Source organism: Dermochelys coriacea, chromosome 12, assembly GCF_009764565.3.
Source record: "Dermochelys coriacea isolate rDerCor1 chromosome 12, rDerCor1.pri.v4, whole genome shotgun sequence".
NCBI lineage: Eukaryota > Metazoa > Chordata > Testudines > Dermochelyidae > Dermochelys > Dermochelys coriacea.
In genome coordinates, this window is record NC_050079.1 from 2014407 (window position 1) to 2030852 (window position 16446).

Consider the following 16446-nt stretch of genomic DNA (forward strand, 5'->3'; position numbering starts at 1 on the left):
CATGTTCTGACCTCAATTAGGAAGCTTTCCTTGCTGATCCCTCCTGTCTTCCACTCCCTGTATGCTTTCTGCTTCTTCTTAATCACCTCTCTGAGATGCTTGCTCATCCAGCTTGGTCTACAACTCCTTCCTATGAATTTTTTCCCCTTTCTTGGGATACAGGCTTCCAATAGCTTCTGCAGTTTTGATTTAAAGTAATCCCAGGCCTCCTCTACCTTTAGATCCATAAGTTCTTCAGTCCAATCCACTTCCCTAACTAATTTCCTTAATTTTTGAAAGTCAGCCCTTTTGAAATCAAAAACCCTAGTTGCAGATTTATTTTTGTTAATCCTTCTGTTCAGTTTGAACTGAATTAGCTCATGATCACTTGAGCCACGATTGTCCCCTACAACCATTTCTTCTATGAGGTCCTCGCTACTCACCAAAAGTAAATCTAAAATGGCATCCCCTCTAGTCGGTTCAGCAACTACTTGATGAAGGAATCCATCAGCTATTGCATCTAGGAAAATCTGAGCCCTATTATTATTACTAGCACTGGTCCTCCAGTCTATATCTGGGAAGTGAAAGTCTCCCATGATCACGCAGTTTCCATTAGTATTTACTTTATTAAAGACATTAAAAAGGGCTCTATCCATATCCAGATTAGATCCCGGAGGTCTATAGCACACCCCAAGCACTATCGTAGAAGAGGCTTTACTAGTTTTCTTCCCCAATGTAATTTTTGCCCAGACGGACTCTGTCTTATCCATTGCATCGCTTCTTATTTCTTTACATTCTACCTCATCATTGATATACAATGCTACTCCACCACCTTTACCTTTGTTTCTGTCTTTCCTAAACAGCACATACCCCTCAATACCTGTAGTCCAGTCATGACTACTATTCCACCATGTTTCTGTTATCCCTATAATATCTGGTTTCACTTCCTGCACCAGTAGCTCTAGTTCCTCCATTTTGTTACCTAGGCTCCTCGCATTGGTGTAAAAACATCTTAATTTTTGCTGTTTGGCCTCGCTCACATTTTGTACCCTATTAGGCACAGTCATTCTACAGCCAGTATAACCTATTAGACTAGTATCCACACCGCCCTCGCTCCTTATATACATTCTCCTACCCACGGCTGTATCCTTTCTTACTTCGTCTTCTTCCCTCTCAATGCTAAAATCTGGCGTGGAGATTTCCTGGACATCTCCCAACCGTCTCCCCCTAATTCCTAGTTTAAAGCTCTCTTAATCAGTTGTGCCAGCCTCGATCCTAGAAGTCTATTTCCTTCCCTACTCAGATGAAGTCCATCCCAAGAGAACTGTCCTCTGTCCATGAATGCCTCCCAGTGGCCATACATCCCAAAGCCCTCCTTATAGCACCACTGCCTGAGCCATCTGTTGACAGTCATAATCCTGTCACATCTTTGTTGCCCTTCTCTAGGAACAGGAAGGATCCCACTAAAGATCACCTGAGCCTCAATTTCCTTAAGCGTCTTCCCAAGCCTAGCATAGTCTCCCTTAATACTTTCCAGCGAGAATCTAGCCGTATCATTTGTTCCCACATGAAGGATAATTAGGGGATTCTTTCCCGCTCCCTTTAGGATCCTTTTCAACCTCAGGTCTACATCCCGTATCTTAGCACCCGGAAGACAGCACACCCTTCTATTCTCTGGATCAGCTCTAGTTACAGGCCTGTCTATTCTTCTCAAAAAATAGTCCCTGATCACATAGACCTGCCTTTTCCTGGCGACTGTGCTATTCTCCAGTCTCTCCCCTGTTCCCTCTGGCTGCAAGTTCTTTCCATTCCTATTTTCCCTTATAATCTTCTTCAACCCATCCTGTATCCTCCTGGGGCTCATATTTGGTGTAGTCTCCCTTGACTCTTCCGCTTTTCCTATAGGACTAGCCTCTCTTCTCTTCTCTTCTTCCTTACCCTTCCACCTTCAACAAGTACCTGATCAGCCCCTTCTTCATTTTCCAACTCTGCAAACCTATTCCTAAGCTCTATTTCTCCTTCACTAGCCCGTCTTTTCCTCTGCCTGGTTCTTTTAGTCACATGTTTCCACTGACCACTTTCCTCACCCAATCTCCCCTCAAAATTCCCCAGCCCTGCTTCCATCCGTGAGTCTGAGCTTTTCCCTTCAGATACCTCCTATCTTTGCTCCATCATCTGCTCAAACCCCTTCCTAAACTCAACGAGACTTTCCACCTGCATCTCCAAACCTCGGATCTTTTCCTCCATCAGCTCTATCAGACGGCATTTCATGCAGAAAAAACTCTTACCGGTTCCCCCCTCCAGGATCATGTACATACCACAGCTTTCATCTTCTAGGTTTTTACATCTTCTAGGCTCTTCCCTTTCTCTGGAGGTGATAGATTGGATCACCTTGCTAACAGCCCCAGATTGACTAGTTTGCAATGTGAGGAGATGACCGGTCACTTCCCAGTTTATGGCTGCCCCTGCTGCCTAGCCAAAGGCCTTAGCCTAAGCACAGGGCCTCAGACAGTCATGGTGAGAGAAGGCCCTTAGACAGATTCTTTTTTGTATACCTCTATGACTAGCTAAATGATAAACACATACCTGCATTCTTAGAGTAAAGGCCTTTACAGGCAGGCCTGAATATCTATATCCTAACACTCCACCCCTTTTTTTCCCTTTTTTTTTCCTTTTGGGATCCTCCTGCCCAGGTATCCCTGGAAAAGCATAGGACATATGGCGACACACTTTCTGATAGGGCCAGGCATCAAGGTGGAAGGTGTTGATGCTCCATCTGTCCCCCTGCCCCTTGTGTAGTACCATGCCCTGCACCTTCTCTCGTACGGGCATACGCCACCTATTCCAATTAGTGTTCCAAACTTCCCAGTATAGTGGGCCTGAGGAGGTTGGGTCCGGGTTGTCTAGTACACTGGGGGCGGAGAGTTTACTCCATTACTTATAGGTTATAATTAGTGACTGTTCTCTAGGGGGTTGTGCCCCCCCTTGATTGTTTCCATACGCAATGTAACACAAATATAGTTAACAATACACCAGCTGCTAAGATAATCCACAGCAACACCGAGAGTCCTGACCACTGCAGTATGGTCCAACATCCTGGCCACCACCAAAAACGTTGCTTCTCCTCCTTTGATAAGGTTAAAATTTAGTCAGCGTCATCCTATAGTGCGTATTGTAAGTGTGTCCAACTGTTGGTGCTTGCAGCAAGTTGCTCTTGTAATCTTTGTGTACTTTTGTTCATATTGGGTTTCCATTGAATATCCATAGTGAAATTTGGTATTGTCCAAACCAATTCAACTACTTGGTATGGTATGGGGTAGTAGGTGCTGGTTCGATTATTTACAACGATTAGGTCCACTGATCCATTGGTGCACCATAGTCCAGGTGGCAGTGTATAGAAGTTCATAATTTGGTCATATACTGGAAGGATTTCGCCTCCTAGTGTTATATTGCAGGATTGCATACACTCCCAACAGAATACACCATACTCCATATACATTACCCCTAAATGCCCCCCCTTTGCAATAGGCCATTGATCCTGCTCCTCCATAGTCATAGGAGAGGGGCACATCCATATTCCTCCTCTGGATATACAACTGCTTAATGTGATGACAGTCCAATTTACCCCATTCCACCCCCACCTATTTGCTAGTGGCTCCCAATGTGCTCCCCCTTCCCCATTTACTCCCATAGGGTTAAAGGGAACAACCTTATTTGCATTTCCTTCCCATGGTATCATAGTAACAATTACACAAGAACTGTCCCCACAGGTGGGGGATGTTATTTTCCAGGTAGATGGGTATGTTTTTGCAATTGTGGATAATTATGGGCTAGCCTCCCGATTTAATACTGAAGGCCATTGTTTTGACCAAGCATCTCTCATAATATCCATTAACATTATTAACTGAGCATTTTGAATACCTATGCACACTTCTCCCCATGTTAGTCTTCTGAAGCCATCCCCCACCCATGTCACCAGGTCCCCTGCCCAATGAGTTAACTGCAAGTTTACCTCTACTGCTGTCCTCCAGCCTGTGGTAACTGCTGATAGTTGCTGTGCCATTAACTGACTAATTTGTTGTTGAAATTTCACATTTTGGCTTACTAATTGTTTGGTTACCCACTCGTTCCCCAGATTCCATGTACCCAGCATAGTGTTCCCCGCTGCCCTCAATTCCCTTTTCCGATGACGATTCCAGGTGTGTTTCCTCACCCACCCATTGAATTGTTGTTTCAATCCTTTTATGTACATACTACAATTAGGATGAATTTGGTCCACCCACCATTCCTTGGGGCGTACCACCCATGTAATAGAGTGAAAGGACATGTTAAAAAGTGCTGGTTGCACCTGCTCCCACAATGGCTCCCATACATTTGTTCATCGGGGAATATTCTTGGCTCCAGGCTGTGGCCACTTCAAATTTGGATTCTTCCAACTTGGCATCCATATCACATGCAGGGTTACATTCTGTAAAATGGTTAACTCATCATACACCCAGCATGCCAAAAGGGATTTTATACCTAATGTAATATGTACATAACATTCACACCTTCGGGGATTATCTTCCATGGAAGTATCATTATGGTTACATCACGCTGTAAATGTGGGGCCCTATTTTCCCAAGAGGGTTCATTTGCTCCAGGAGACCAGAGGGTTATATTCTTTGGACCCTCTGTAACAAACCATGTAGCTGGGTAACTGTGTTTTCCACTATTGTTAATCATGGCAGCACCCAGGGTGTACCATGCAATATTTCCTGATAAATTTGATATTCTCCACCTGGTTGGGATTCCCCCATCTAATCCATAAACCCGATACTGCCAAATTCCTGTTGGAGTATTAGTGATACATCTTTCTATGGGGAGAGTCTCATAGTCTTCATTAGCTTTATTATCACAGGTTGCACGTGTAGCCGTCCCTGTATTTCCTCCTTTTGACACTTCAAATCGTGGGATCTGAATAGAATTTGTAAATGTGACAATTGTGATTAGCACTAGTAATTGTTCCATCCAGGGCCAGGGAATTTTCATCCTTTTCGAATTAACCTGTAATACACAGATAACAAAATTTACACATCCCCTTTCCCAATCTCCTGTTTGTACCTTTTTATTTGCGTGCAGTGAACCCACTCCCGTCCTCCATTCTCTGTGTCCAGTAATAGCAGACTGGGCCCTAATTGGTCAAGGACAAGATAGGGGCCCTTCCATTTAGGAGCAGGGAATGGATGGTGTTGACCTGGAATCTTGTACATCACTAGATCTCCCACTATGGGTAAATCACACTCCCCAGGCAGGTCATACCATGCTTTGACTCTTGCTGCTCCTTGCTCATCTCGCCAGGCCACCGCCTGCTTGTGTTAAGCCGTGTGTAGTGACTTCCCCAGGTACTGGGGTAAGTAGATTTTCCCACCGTTCCATGGGCCTTTCTACATGCGTTGTAACCAGCGACATGCACATTCCAGTCACACACATTGTCCCACCAGGTTTCCCTGGTTCTCCTCCTCAGTGAGAATTTCCAACTCCTCTTCCTTATTGCCCAGACTCCACTGCTAAGAGCAGGGTTGCTTCCCTTCACAAGTGAGTATCCTGCAGGGCACATACCCTGCAGCACAGCTTTCCCGAGTCCACACTTGTGTTACAGCCAGATGGGTTATCTGTAAGCCAAGGAGAGACTCCAACTCGCATGTCACGTTCTTCCCTCCATTGGAAGGTGCCGTGAGAGAAAGACGTGTCCCCAGGGCTATGGCAGTATGGAATGCTGGCTTTGCTGCATGTTCTCCAGGAACCCTAAGGCCTTCTATATCAGCTCTTCAGAATCAGAACAGCAGAGCCTTGATTGGAGCAAGGGAAAGGGCTGTTTTCCACAGAATCCTTCCAGAAATCCCTGTGAGAGTTGTGATCCATGGTGCCTGATAATGGCAAGGTCAGGACAGACTACAAAAGGGAGAGCAGATTCTCCCCAAAGACTGGTGGGTAACACTGAAGTTAACCAGGGTGACTGTTGAAGAGTTTATCAAGAAGCAAAAAAAAAAAAAAAAAAGAAAAAGAAAAAAGGAAACACACAGTCCCCTTTATTGCATTCCAGTTCTCTGGCTTCTAATCAGCACCTAGGCCCAGTACAGCAAGAAGCTATTTAAAAAACTCTGCTCACATATACAAAATTATACAAAATGTTCTTCTGACCCCAAAGGGTCAGCCATGTTACCAGGTCAGTATAGGTTTTGATCTTACCCAAAATACCACGCTGCCAGCCAATTCTGTAGCATCAAAAACTAAAGAATTATTATAAAGAAAGAACAAGAAGAGAGATGTTAAATGGTAAAGCAGTCACGTATACACAAAGACTTCGAAGTCCATATATCAGGTTCTTAGCAGTATTGGTGAGTTTACTGGCTTGAAAGTCCCTTTGGAACACATCCACAGCTTGGATGGGTGATTCAGAGCTTCAGTGTTTAGAGAAGTTGCTCCAGAGATAAGAAGCAGGATTGAAGACAAAATGGAGATGATGCAGCTGCCTTTTATATTCCTTTTGCCATGTGGCTTGTACTTCCTGCATCCCAAACACAAGCTGTGCAGCACATGGTATGGGAAAACCTTAGGGCTTGTCTACACAGGCACTTTACAGCGCTGCAACTTTCTCACTTGGGTGTGAAAAAACACCCCCCTGAGCACAGCAAGTTTCAGTGCTGTAAAGCGCCAGTGTAGACAGTGCACCAGTGCTGGAAGCCGCACCCCACGTAGAGCGCTGGGAGAGCTCTCTCTCAGCGCTCTGCAGCGACGACACACTGTGCTTTAACATTGTCAGTGTAGACTGTGCTTTAACATTACCAGTGTAGATTGCCAGATGGGCCATCAAGCCTGCCTAGTACTAATGCCAATCTGTCTGGGGGTGCCACCCAGAAACACAGCACAAGTTTGGAAATACAGACATACCCTACATATCTATAACTCATTTTACAAAGATGATACAAACATATAAACAAGATTATCATACTTGGGAAACTACAACATTTCCGCAAAAAGAAAAAGAGTACTTGTGGCACCTTAGAGACTGTCATAAATATAAAGGGAAGGGTAAACACCTTTAAAATCCCTCCTGGCCAGAGGAAAAACTCTTTCACCTGTAAAGGGTTAAGAAGCTAGGATAACCTCGCTGGCACCTGACCAAAATGACCAATGAGGAGACAAGATACTTTCAAAAGCTGGAGCAGGGGAGAAACAAAGGGTTTGGGTCTGTCTGTGTGATGCTTTTGCCGGGGAGAGAATAGGAATAGAGCCTTAGAACTTAGTAAGTAATGTAGCTAGATATGCCTTAGATTCTGTTTTCTTTAAATGGCTGAGTAAATAAGCTGTGCTGAATGGAATGGATATTCCTGTTTTTGTAACTTAAGGTTTTACCTAGAGGAATTCTCTATGTTTTGAATCTGATTACCCTGTAAGGTATTTACCATCCTGATTTTACAGAGGTGATTCTTTTACTTTTTCTTCTATTAAAATTCTTCTTTTAAGAACCTGATTGCTTTTTCATGGTTCTTAAGATCCAAGGGTTTGGGTCTGTGCTCACCTTTGCAGATTGGTGAGGATTTTTTATCAAACCTTCCCCAGGAAAGGGGGTGTAGGGTTTGGGAGGATTTTGGGGGGAAAGACGTTTCCAAGCGGGCTCTTTCCCGGTTATATATCTGTTAGATATTTGGTGGTGGTAGCGATAAAGTCCAAAGGCAAAAGGTAAAATAGTTTGTACCTTGGGGAAGTTTTAACCTAAGCTGGTTAAAATAAGCTTAGGGAGTTTTCATGCAGGTCCCCACAGCTGTACCCTAGAGTTCAGAGTGTGGAAGGAACCTTGACAGAGACTAACAAATTTATTGGAGCATAAGTTTTCGTGAGCTACACCTCACTTCATCGGATGCATGCAGTGGAAAATACTGTGGGGAAATTTTTATACACAGAGAACACGAAACAATGGGTGTTACCATACACACAGTAACAAAAGTAATCAGGTAAGATGAGCTATTACCAGCGGGAGAGCAGGGAGAGGGGGGAACCTTTTGTAATGATAATCAAGGTGGGCCATTTCCTTGCAACAAAGCCCGTTGCCAACTGTGTCCACATATCTATTCAAGGGACATCATCATAGGGCCTAATCACATCAGCTACACTATCAGAGGCTCATTCACCTGCACATCTACCAATGTGATATATTTCAGAGTAGCAGCCGTGTTAGTCTGTATTCGGCATTGCTGGCACATGATGGCATATATCACATTGGTAGAGGCGCAGGTGAACGAGCCTCTGATAGTGTGGCTGATGTGATTAGGCCCTATGATGCTGTCCCCTGAATAGATATGTGGACACAGCTGGCAACGGGCTTTGTTGCAAGGATAGGTTCCTGGGTTAGTGGTTCTGTTGTGTGGTGTGTGGTTGCTGGTATTTGCTTCAGATTGGGGGGCTCTCTGTAAGCAAGGACTGGCCTGTCTCCCAAGATCTGTGAGAGTGATGGGTAGTCCTTCAGGATAGGTTGTAGATCCTTGATGATGCGTTGGAGAGGTTTTAGTTGGGGGCTGAAGGTGATGGCTAGTGGCGTTCTGTTCTTTTCTTTGTTGGGCCTGTCCTGTAGTAGGTGACTTCTGGGTACTCTTCTGGCTCTGTCAATCTGTTTCTTCACTTCAGCAGGTGGGTATTGTAGTTATAGGAATGCATGATAGAGATCTTGTAGGTGTTTGTCTCTGTCTGAGGGGTTGGAGCAAATGCGGTTATATCGTAGAGCTTGGCTGTAGACATTGGATCGTGTGGTATGATCTGGATGAAAGCTAGAGGCATGCAGGTAGGAATAACGGTCAGTAGGTTTCCGATATAGGATGGTGTTTATGTGACCATCGCTTATTAGCACCGTAGTGTCCAGGAAGTGGATCTCTTGTGTGGACTGGTCCAGGCTGAGGTTGATGGTGGGATGGAAATTGTTGAAATCATGGTGGAATTCCTCAAGGGCTTCTTTTCCATGGGTCCAGATGATAAAGATGTCATCAATGTAGCGCAAGTAGAGTAGGGGCATTAGGGGACAAGAGCTGAGGAAGCGTTGTTCTAAGTCAGCCATAAAAATGTTGGCATACTGTGGGGCCATGCGGGTACCCATCGCAGTGCCGCTGATTTGAAGGTATACATTGTCCCCAAATGTGAAATAGTTATGGGTGAGGACAAAGTCACAAAGTTCAGCCACCAGGTTAGCCGAGACATTATCAGGGATACTGTTCCTGACGGCTTGTAGCCCATCTGTGTGTGGAGTGTTGGTGTAGAGGGCTTCTACATCCATAGTGGCTAGGATGGTGTTTTTAGGAAGATCACCAATGGACTGTAGTTTCCTCAGGAAGTCAGTGGTGTCTCGAAGATAGCTGGGAGTGCTGGTAACGTAGGGCCTGAGGAGGGAGTCTAGCCAGACAATCCTGTTGTCAGGGTGCCAATGCCTGAGATGATGGGGCGTCCAGGATTTCCAGGTTTATGGATCTTGGGTAGCAGATAGAATACCCCAGGTCGGGGTTCTAGGGGTGTGTCTGTGCGAATTTGTTCTTGTGCTTTTTCAGGGAATTTCTTGAGCAAATGCTGTCGTTTCTTTTGGTAACTCTCAGTGGGATCAGAGGGTAATGGCTTGTAGAAAGTGGTGTTGGAGAGGTGCCTAGTAGCCTCTTGTTCATACTCCGACCTATTCATGATGACGACAGCACCTCCTTTGTCAGCCTTTTTGATTATGATGTCAGAGTTGTTTCTGAGGCTGTGGATGGCATTGTGTTCTGCATGGCTGAGGTTATGGGGCAAGCGATGCTGCTTTTCCACAATTTCAGCTCGTGCACGTCGGCGGAAGCACTCTATGTAGAAGTCCAGGCTGCTGTTTCGACCTTCAGGAGGAGTCCACCCAGAATCCTTCTTTTTGTAGTGTTGGTAGGAAGTGTCTCTGTGGGTTAATATGTTGGTCAGAGGTGTGTTGGAAATATTCCTTGAGTCGGAGACGTCGAAAATAGGATTCTAGGTCACCACAGCACTGTATCATGTTCGTGGGGGTGGAGGGGCAAAAGGAGAGGCCCCGAAATAGGACAGACTCTTCTGCTGGGCTAAGAGTATAGTTGGATAGATTAACAATATTGCTGGGTGGGTTACGGGAACCACTGTTGTGGCGCCTTGTGGCATGTAGTAGTTTAGATCGCTTAGTGTCCTTTTTCTTTTGTAGAGAAGCAAAGTGTGTGTTGTAAATGGCTTGTCTAGTTTTTGTAAAGTCCAGCCACGAGGAAGTTTGTGTGGAAGGTTGGTTCTTCATGAGAGTATCCAGTTTTGAGAGCTCACTCTTAATCTTTCCCTGTTTGCTGTAGAGGATGTTGATCAGGTGGTTCCGCAGTTTCTTTGAGAGTGTGTGGCACAAGCTGTCAGCATAGTCTGTGTGGTATGTAGATTGTAATGGATTTTTTACCTTCAGTCCTTTCGGTATGATGTCCATCTGTTTGCATTTGGAGAGGAAGATGATGTCTTTCTGTATCTACGAGTTTTTTCATGAAGTTGACAGATTTCCACTCTATACGGCTAAATTCAGTGCCTTGCATAATGACAGGTTTCAGAGTAGCAGCCATGTTAGTCTGTATTTGCAAAAAGAAAAGGAGGACTTGTGGCATCTTAGAGACTAACAAATTTATTAGAGCAGAAGCTTTCGTGAGCTACAGCTCACTTCATCGGATGCATTTGGTGGAAAAAACAGAGGGGAGATTTATATACACACACAGAGAACATGAAACAATGGGTTTATCACATACACTGTAAGGAGAGTGATCACTTAAGATAAGCCATCACCAGCAGCAGGGGGGGAAGGAGGAAAACCTTTCATGGTGTCAAGCAAGGTAGGCTATTTCCAGCAGTTAACAAGAATATCTGAGGAACAGTAGGGGGTGGGGTGCGGTGGGGGGGGAGAAATAACATGGGGAAATAGTTTTACTTTGTGTAATGACTCATCCATTCCCAGGCTCTATTCAAGCCTAAGTTAATTGTATCCAGTTTGCAAATTAATTCCAATTCAGCAGTCTCTCCTTGGAGTCTGTTTTTGAAGCTTTTTTGTTGAAGGATAGCCACTCTTAGGTCTGTAATCGAGTGACCAGAGAGATTGAAGTGTTCTCCAACTGGTTTTTGAATGTTATAATTCTTGAAGAATCCAGCGTGGACTAGGAGCCCGGACTCCTGGGTTCAGCCCGGGCCCCGTGAGTGCAGTCAGAGAGTCCTGTGCCTCCAGAAGACATCTGTAAAATCGGGGTGACACTTTGCCCATATCCCGGCTTAAATCGCTTACTGACTGCAAAGATCCCCCACCAAAAGCCAGGCCCCAAAGGCTGGGTACACGGGTCGTCCTGGGCTGACCCCGACCTCGACCCTTCCCCCAGCAGCTCTGGGTGGGGTGCGTTGCAGCAACTGCAGCCCCTCTGGCCTATGAGCCTCCGCACAGACACTGTTCTGCATACTGGCTTTTGGATCTACCACCACCACCAACTCGGGGAGTGGATTCCGTTTTAAAGAGATACCAAACATATCCAAAGTCCTGAAGAGAAAAATCTTCATGGTAGTTTTCGCAAGCAGTTTGCTGCAGCTGATGGGTGTGGAAGTGATTTGGTTGAATTAACTCAGGGTAAATCACAGCATGGAGAAAGCAACAGTTTGTTTGTTGGGAGACTTGTTTCAGTTCCTACCTGCCAGGTGTCTGGACAGACTGACCTTAAAGCAGGGGTGGGCAAACATTTTGGCTCCAGGGCTACATCTGGGTGGGGAAACTGCATGCAGGGCCATGAGCGTAACGCTGGGGCAAGGTGTGGCAGGGGGTTGGGGTGCAGGCTCCAGCCCGCCCTGGCCCCACACTCCTCCTGGAAGCAGCCAGCACCAAGCCCCTCGGGGGGAGAGCGCGTGTGTGGGCGGGCACAGGGCACCTCCCCCTGCAGCCCCTATGGGCTGGGAAGAGGGAACCATGGCTGAGGGGAGCTTCAGGGGAGGTACCCTCGGTGGAGGGCAGCACGCCGAGCTCTCTGCCCCTTGGGACCTGGTGCTGGCCGCTTCTGGGAGCGGCCTGGGGCCAGGGCAGGCAGGGAGCCTGCCTTAGCCCCACGCCGCCACAGGGCTGGCAATCAGCCCGCGGGCCGTAGTTTGCCCACCCTTGCCTTACACTGGCCCGTGCGAGGGTCGCTGAGGGAGCGGCACCAGTTGGGCCTTGTCCACACGGCCGCCTACGGTGCGGAACCGATCCTCGCTCGGGGGTGAACCCCCGGCCATGCGAGCTCGGCGCTGTATGTGGCAGCGGAGACAGCGCCGGGAGAGCCGCGACCCCGCAGCCCCCTTAAAGCGCCGCCGCCGCCGCCCGGACACACCGAGCCGCTGGCGGGGCTGCCGGCCGGCCGCGGGCGGCGCCGCGTCTCCTGCCCGCCGCGGGGCCTGAGGCGCCGCCGGTCGCGGCCGAGCCCGGGGAGCGCGCCCGGGTCTCCCGCCCACCGCGTGCGGCCGCTCAACGCTCTTCCCGGCCCGCCCAGCGAGCGCCACGAGCAAGCCCGGAAACGCCGCGCTGCCGGCCGGGCAGCCCCAGAGCCCGCGGGCGGGAAACGCGCCCGGCCCGGCCCGGCCCGGCCCGGGAGAGCGCCGGGAAAGCCGCGGCGCCGCCGGGCCCCCGCCCCACGCAGCAATGGCCGCCCCCCACAGGGCACGGCCGGCGCCGCCGGGCCCCAGCCCCACGCAGCAATGGCCGCCCCGCCCGCGCCGACATCTTTCTTTTGGGCCGTTTCCTTCCTGTGTCACCCCAGCTCCTCCCCTCCCCTGCCCCGGGGCGGCGGGCGCGTTTTTGCAGCTGTTGTAACCTGGGGGCTGTGCAGAGCCCCCCCGCCAACCTCTCTGGCCATGCGCAGCGCCGCGCACGCCCTGCCTGCTGCTCCCGGCCGCCGAGGGCACCCAGCCTCCCAGCCCCCGCGCCCCGCCGCGAAGCCCCACTGAGCGCCCCGGTCCCCCGCCGTCAGGATGCGAGAGGCCGAGGGCCAGGAAAAGCCGCAGAGGCCGCGCGATTCGGCACCCCCCGGCCTGTCTGGAAGGTGAAACGAGTGAATGAAACGGGGGCTGTGGGTGCAAATACAGCAGCGTCTGCAACGCACCCCGCCCAGAGCTGCTGGGGGGAGGTCCGGGGTCGGGGTCGGGGTCGGGGTCAGCCCAGGGCGACCCGTGTACCCAGCCTTTGGGGCCTGGCTTTTGGTGGGGGATCTTTGCAGTCAGTAAGCGATTTAAGCCGGGATATGGGCAAAGTGTCACCCCGATTTTACAGATGTCTTCTGGAGGCACAGGACTCTGTGACTGCGCTCGCGGGGCCCGGGCAGAACCCAGGAGTCCGGGCTCCTCGTCCACGCTGGAGTCTTTCCTTGGGTCCTGGGTCTTGTCCCCACGGTCTCCTTCCTTTACTCTGTTAGTGAGCCTACAGTTCACCAAACCCAGCAGCCAGCCAACGGGCGGCAACCCCAGCTGAAACCCTCTCACAGAAATGATAGAGGCAGTCCTAGCCAGGCTCGGAAGGGCTAGATTTTTACCAGTAGATGTCGATTTCGCCGTAGGCGCACAAACCAATGAAAAAATATTTCCATCGATAATCAAAGATATTTACAGATAGTCAACGTAAGAAAAATGCTTCTTGAGAACTAAGAGACCAAATCCAGTGATTTAGACTTGTCACAAATGGACAAGCAAATGAATTGTAAAAACAGGTAGGGTTTGTTGATTTAAGGATATTTACTTTGTGTATTCTCATGGGCGAAATTGACCGTTTGGGGTTTAACGGTTTATATAGCTTTAACTTTCTGAATCTCAACATCTGGTGTCATTAAGTAAGTGACACATACACCCTCAATAATTTCCCATAACCAGCACAATTTAAATAGATAAAAATCTAAAACAATGCTTAAAAATCAGCATCAATATTATCTGTTGAAATTATAAGAGGAAAAAAGTCAGATTCTGCCAGGTCTCTCTATAGCAAGCCAGGTTTGTTCTTCGACTGATTTAAGAACAGGAAAAATGGCTAAATGTGTTTAATTGTCACAGATATAAAAATATTTGTTATGATTAGTCTTGTCTTTTTCTCTTAACACAACAAAAATGAAGAAATTGGGAACAGCAAGCTCCCAAATAACTATGTTAATTACCTACAGACAAACACCCAAGACCTAGCTTAATGCTCTGGCTTAATGTTTGAGGTTTAACACTTAATGCTAAGCTCAAATCTAATGCAAAGAACACAGTTAGCGCCTCTAGAAGATTCACAAACTGCTGTAAAATATTCTACCTAATTTCTGTACACTGCAGTTAGATGAACCAGCTAGCACAGGGGTTCTCAAACTGGGGGTTGGGACTCCACAGGGGGTTGCGAGGTTATTACATGGGGGGGGTCACGAGCTGTCAGTCTCCACCCCAAACTCCTCTTTGCCTCCAGCATTTATAATGGTGTTAAATATATAAAAGTGTTTTGAATGTATAAGGGGAGGGGTGCACTCAGAGGCTTGCTGTGTGAAAGGGGTCACCAGTAGAAAAGTCTGAGAACCCCTGAGCTAGCAGCTTTAGAGTACGCTTTCCTTTTCAAGGCATTTGAAGAAATCTTCATCTGCGGCTGGAATATTTCTACGTCCTTTCCTTTTCTATCCTCCAAATGCCAGCCTTCAGGTGACCAAGTTTGTGGGAACGTATAAAATGGTTCCGAGTGTTGCATGTTATCCCAGCATCTTGGTATCTTTGCATTAACTAACTCATTTCTCCCCCACTCATGCTCCCTATGGTGTGCTAGAGCAGGCCTTCCCTCTTGTGGGCCTCCTAGGGCGGGTTACAGGAATCAGGCTGTTCTCCAACAGGGTGTGGGGAAATGAAGGAAATTCCCACACACAGCTAACGGGATGATATGGTTAATTGCAGGGTTGTTGTAGCCATGTTGGTCCCAGGATATTAAAGAGACAATGTGGGGGAGGTGATGCCTCTTATTGGGACAACTTCTGTTGGTGGAAGGGACAGTCTTTTGAGTCATCTTCATGTCTTGGGAAGATGACTTGGGAAGGAGTGTCCAAGTTAAATACATGGTGGGACAGATTGTTTAACGGAAGCGGTTCAGACATGCTATAGGAGACTGCTATCCCACCATGTATTTAGCTTGGACACTCTGGCTACCTTTCCCAGACCTGAAGGGGAGAGCTCCCTGAAGCTCAAAAGCTGTCCTTTCCTCCAACACAAGTTGATTCATAACCGACATTGCTTTACCCATTTTGTCTCTCTCGTTGTGGTTGCAGGCAGGTCTCTGGTTTGAGTGTGTGTTACCTTCAGAGATCTACGATCTTCCAAGCAAAGAACCCTGACCGAATTCCAGAGTGCGAAGGAATGCAGCGGTAAGATTGTACATCCCACGCCAGGCACCCAGCTACCTCACCCATGCCTTTGTAGAGAGGTCAGCTCCCACTTCCTGTCTTTGCATGCAGGACATGTGTGCTCTATGCCCATGTCTCTGCTACTGAGCTGCTTTATCGCCATGCTAGCCTTCCTTCACAAGGAGCTCTCCCCTCACAATCTCAGCCAGTGACGTTTACCTACAAAGACACGCTGGCTCTGTCTCTCCTGCGTGTGGAGAACTGGCTACTCTGTGGGATTGCGAGGCCTGATCCTAGGAGGTGTGGAATGCTTGTAGCGCCTGGTAGGCTCGGGCCCTGAATGGGGAGTAGGATAAATGGCTTTTTGCGTGCAGGACAAACACTGGGCCGACCTGAGCTACTTGCTCACCTGTTATCCAGGCGAACGCCAAGGTGACATTGGGATTTGGTCTCTTTCTGTCCCTCCTCGCACACCAGGCTCTCAAACCCAGCTCACTTTAGAGCCCAGGGAGCAAAGGGCTGAAAATCCTGCTTTTCTGCCCTCAGGGTGAGGCTGAGGGGCTTTGAATGGCACTTTGGGCTGAATAGCTCTGTAGGGACTCATGGGAGTCTCAGACTAGTGCTGTCCTGCAGAGTGGGGACCAGCAGGACAGGAATTCCTGTCAAAGGGGCAGTACTGAGGTACCTCCATCAGATAGGAGCACGGCACTTCTCCCTGAGCGAGGAACCTAGGGGAGGCACGTTGGTGTGTGGCGCTTGTCGTGGCTGAGTAAATGCCTTTCAGCAGAGACTGGAGGTGGGGAATGGGAGAGGGGTCACAAGCCCCTGTGGCACTGCTAGCAACCTTTTCCCTCCAGCTGTGCTGTGGAACAGCTGGGCTGTGATAACCCAGGTTATGGCTGCCACGTTCTGGGAAGGGGTGTCTGGGAGAAGGAGGGGAGGGATCTCAGTGTGGTACCGTCCCTTGAAGCCGCACAATGAAAGACCCACAGCACTGCCCGTTGCTGAGTGATGCAGTCCAGTCGCTGGGTGATGCAGCCGGTCTGGAGCTGCAAGCGGTGATTGCTGTAAAATGTGA

At 48.4% G+C, this 16446-nt stretch overlaps 2 protein-coding genes across 9 annotated transcripts in view; both read left to right on the forward strand.

Moving 5' to 3' along the window:
- The first annotated feature begins 11962 nt into the window (after positions 1–11962).
- LOC119841308 (translation initiation factor IF-2-like) lies at positions 11963–12972 on the forward strand. Its single transcript, XM_038368645.1, has 2 exons — positions 11963–11987; positions 12290–12972. The coding sequence occupies exons 1-2, from the start codon at positions 11963–11965 to the stop codon at positions 12970–12972; spliced, it is 708 nt and encodes a 235-aa protein (XP_038224573.1).
- Positions 12758–16446, forward strand: part of LOC119841033 — a 37242-nt gene continuing 33553 nt past the window's right edge. For 3 of the 8 annotated variants that reach the window (XM_038367950.2, XM_043495390.1, XM_043495393.1), the window contains exons 1-2: positions 12791–13067; positions 15294–15389. In XM_038367950.2, the coding sequence (XP_038223878.1) occupies positions 12997–13067; positions 15294–15389 (167 nt within the window). In that variant the 5' untranslated portion in view covers positions 12791–12996. Of the gene's footprint in view, positions 13068–13657; positions 13728–15293; positions 15390–15508; positions 15692–16446 lie in introns of those variants that run through there. The other 5 variants (XM_038367953.2, XM_043495391.1, XM_038367949.2 and 2 more) reach the window with 4 other exon arrangements.

Excerpts from the sequence above, each read along its gene's own strand:
- LOC119841308 (XM_038368645.1), top strand. The coding sequence starts at position 11,963 with ATGGCTGAGGGGAGCTTCAGGGGAG. Across the intron at positions 11,988-12,289 it reads TGAGGGGAGCTTCAGGGGAG|CGGAGACAGCGCCGGGAGAG; the intron begins GTACCCTCGGTG and ends TGTATGTGGCAG.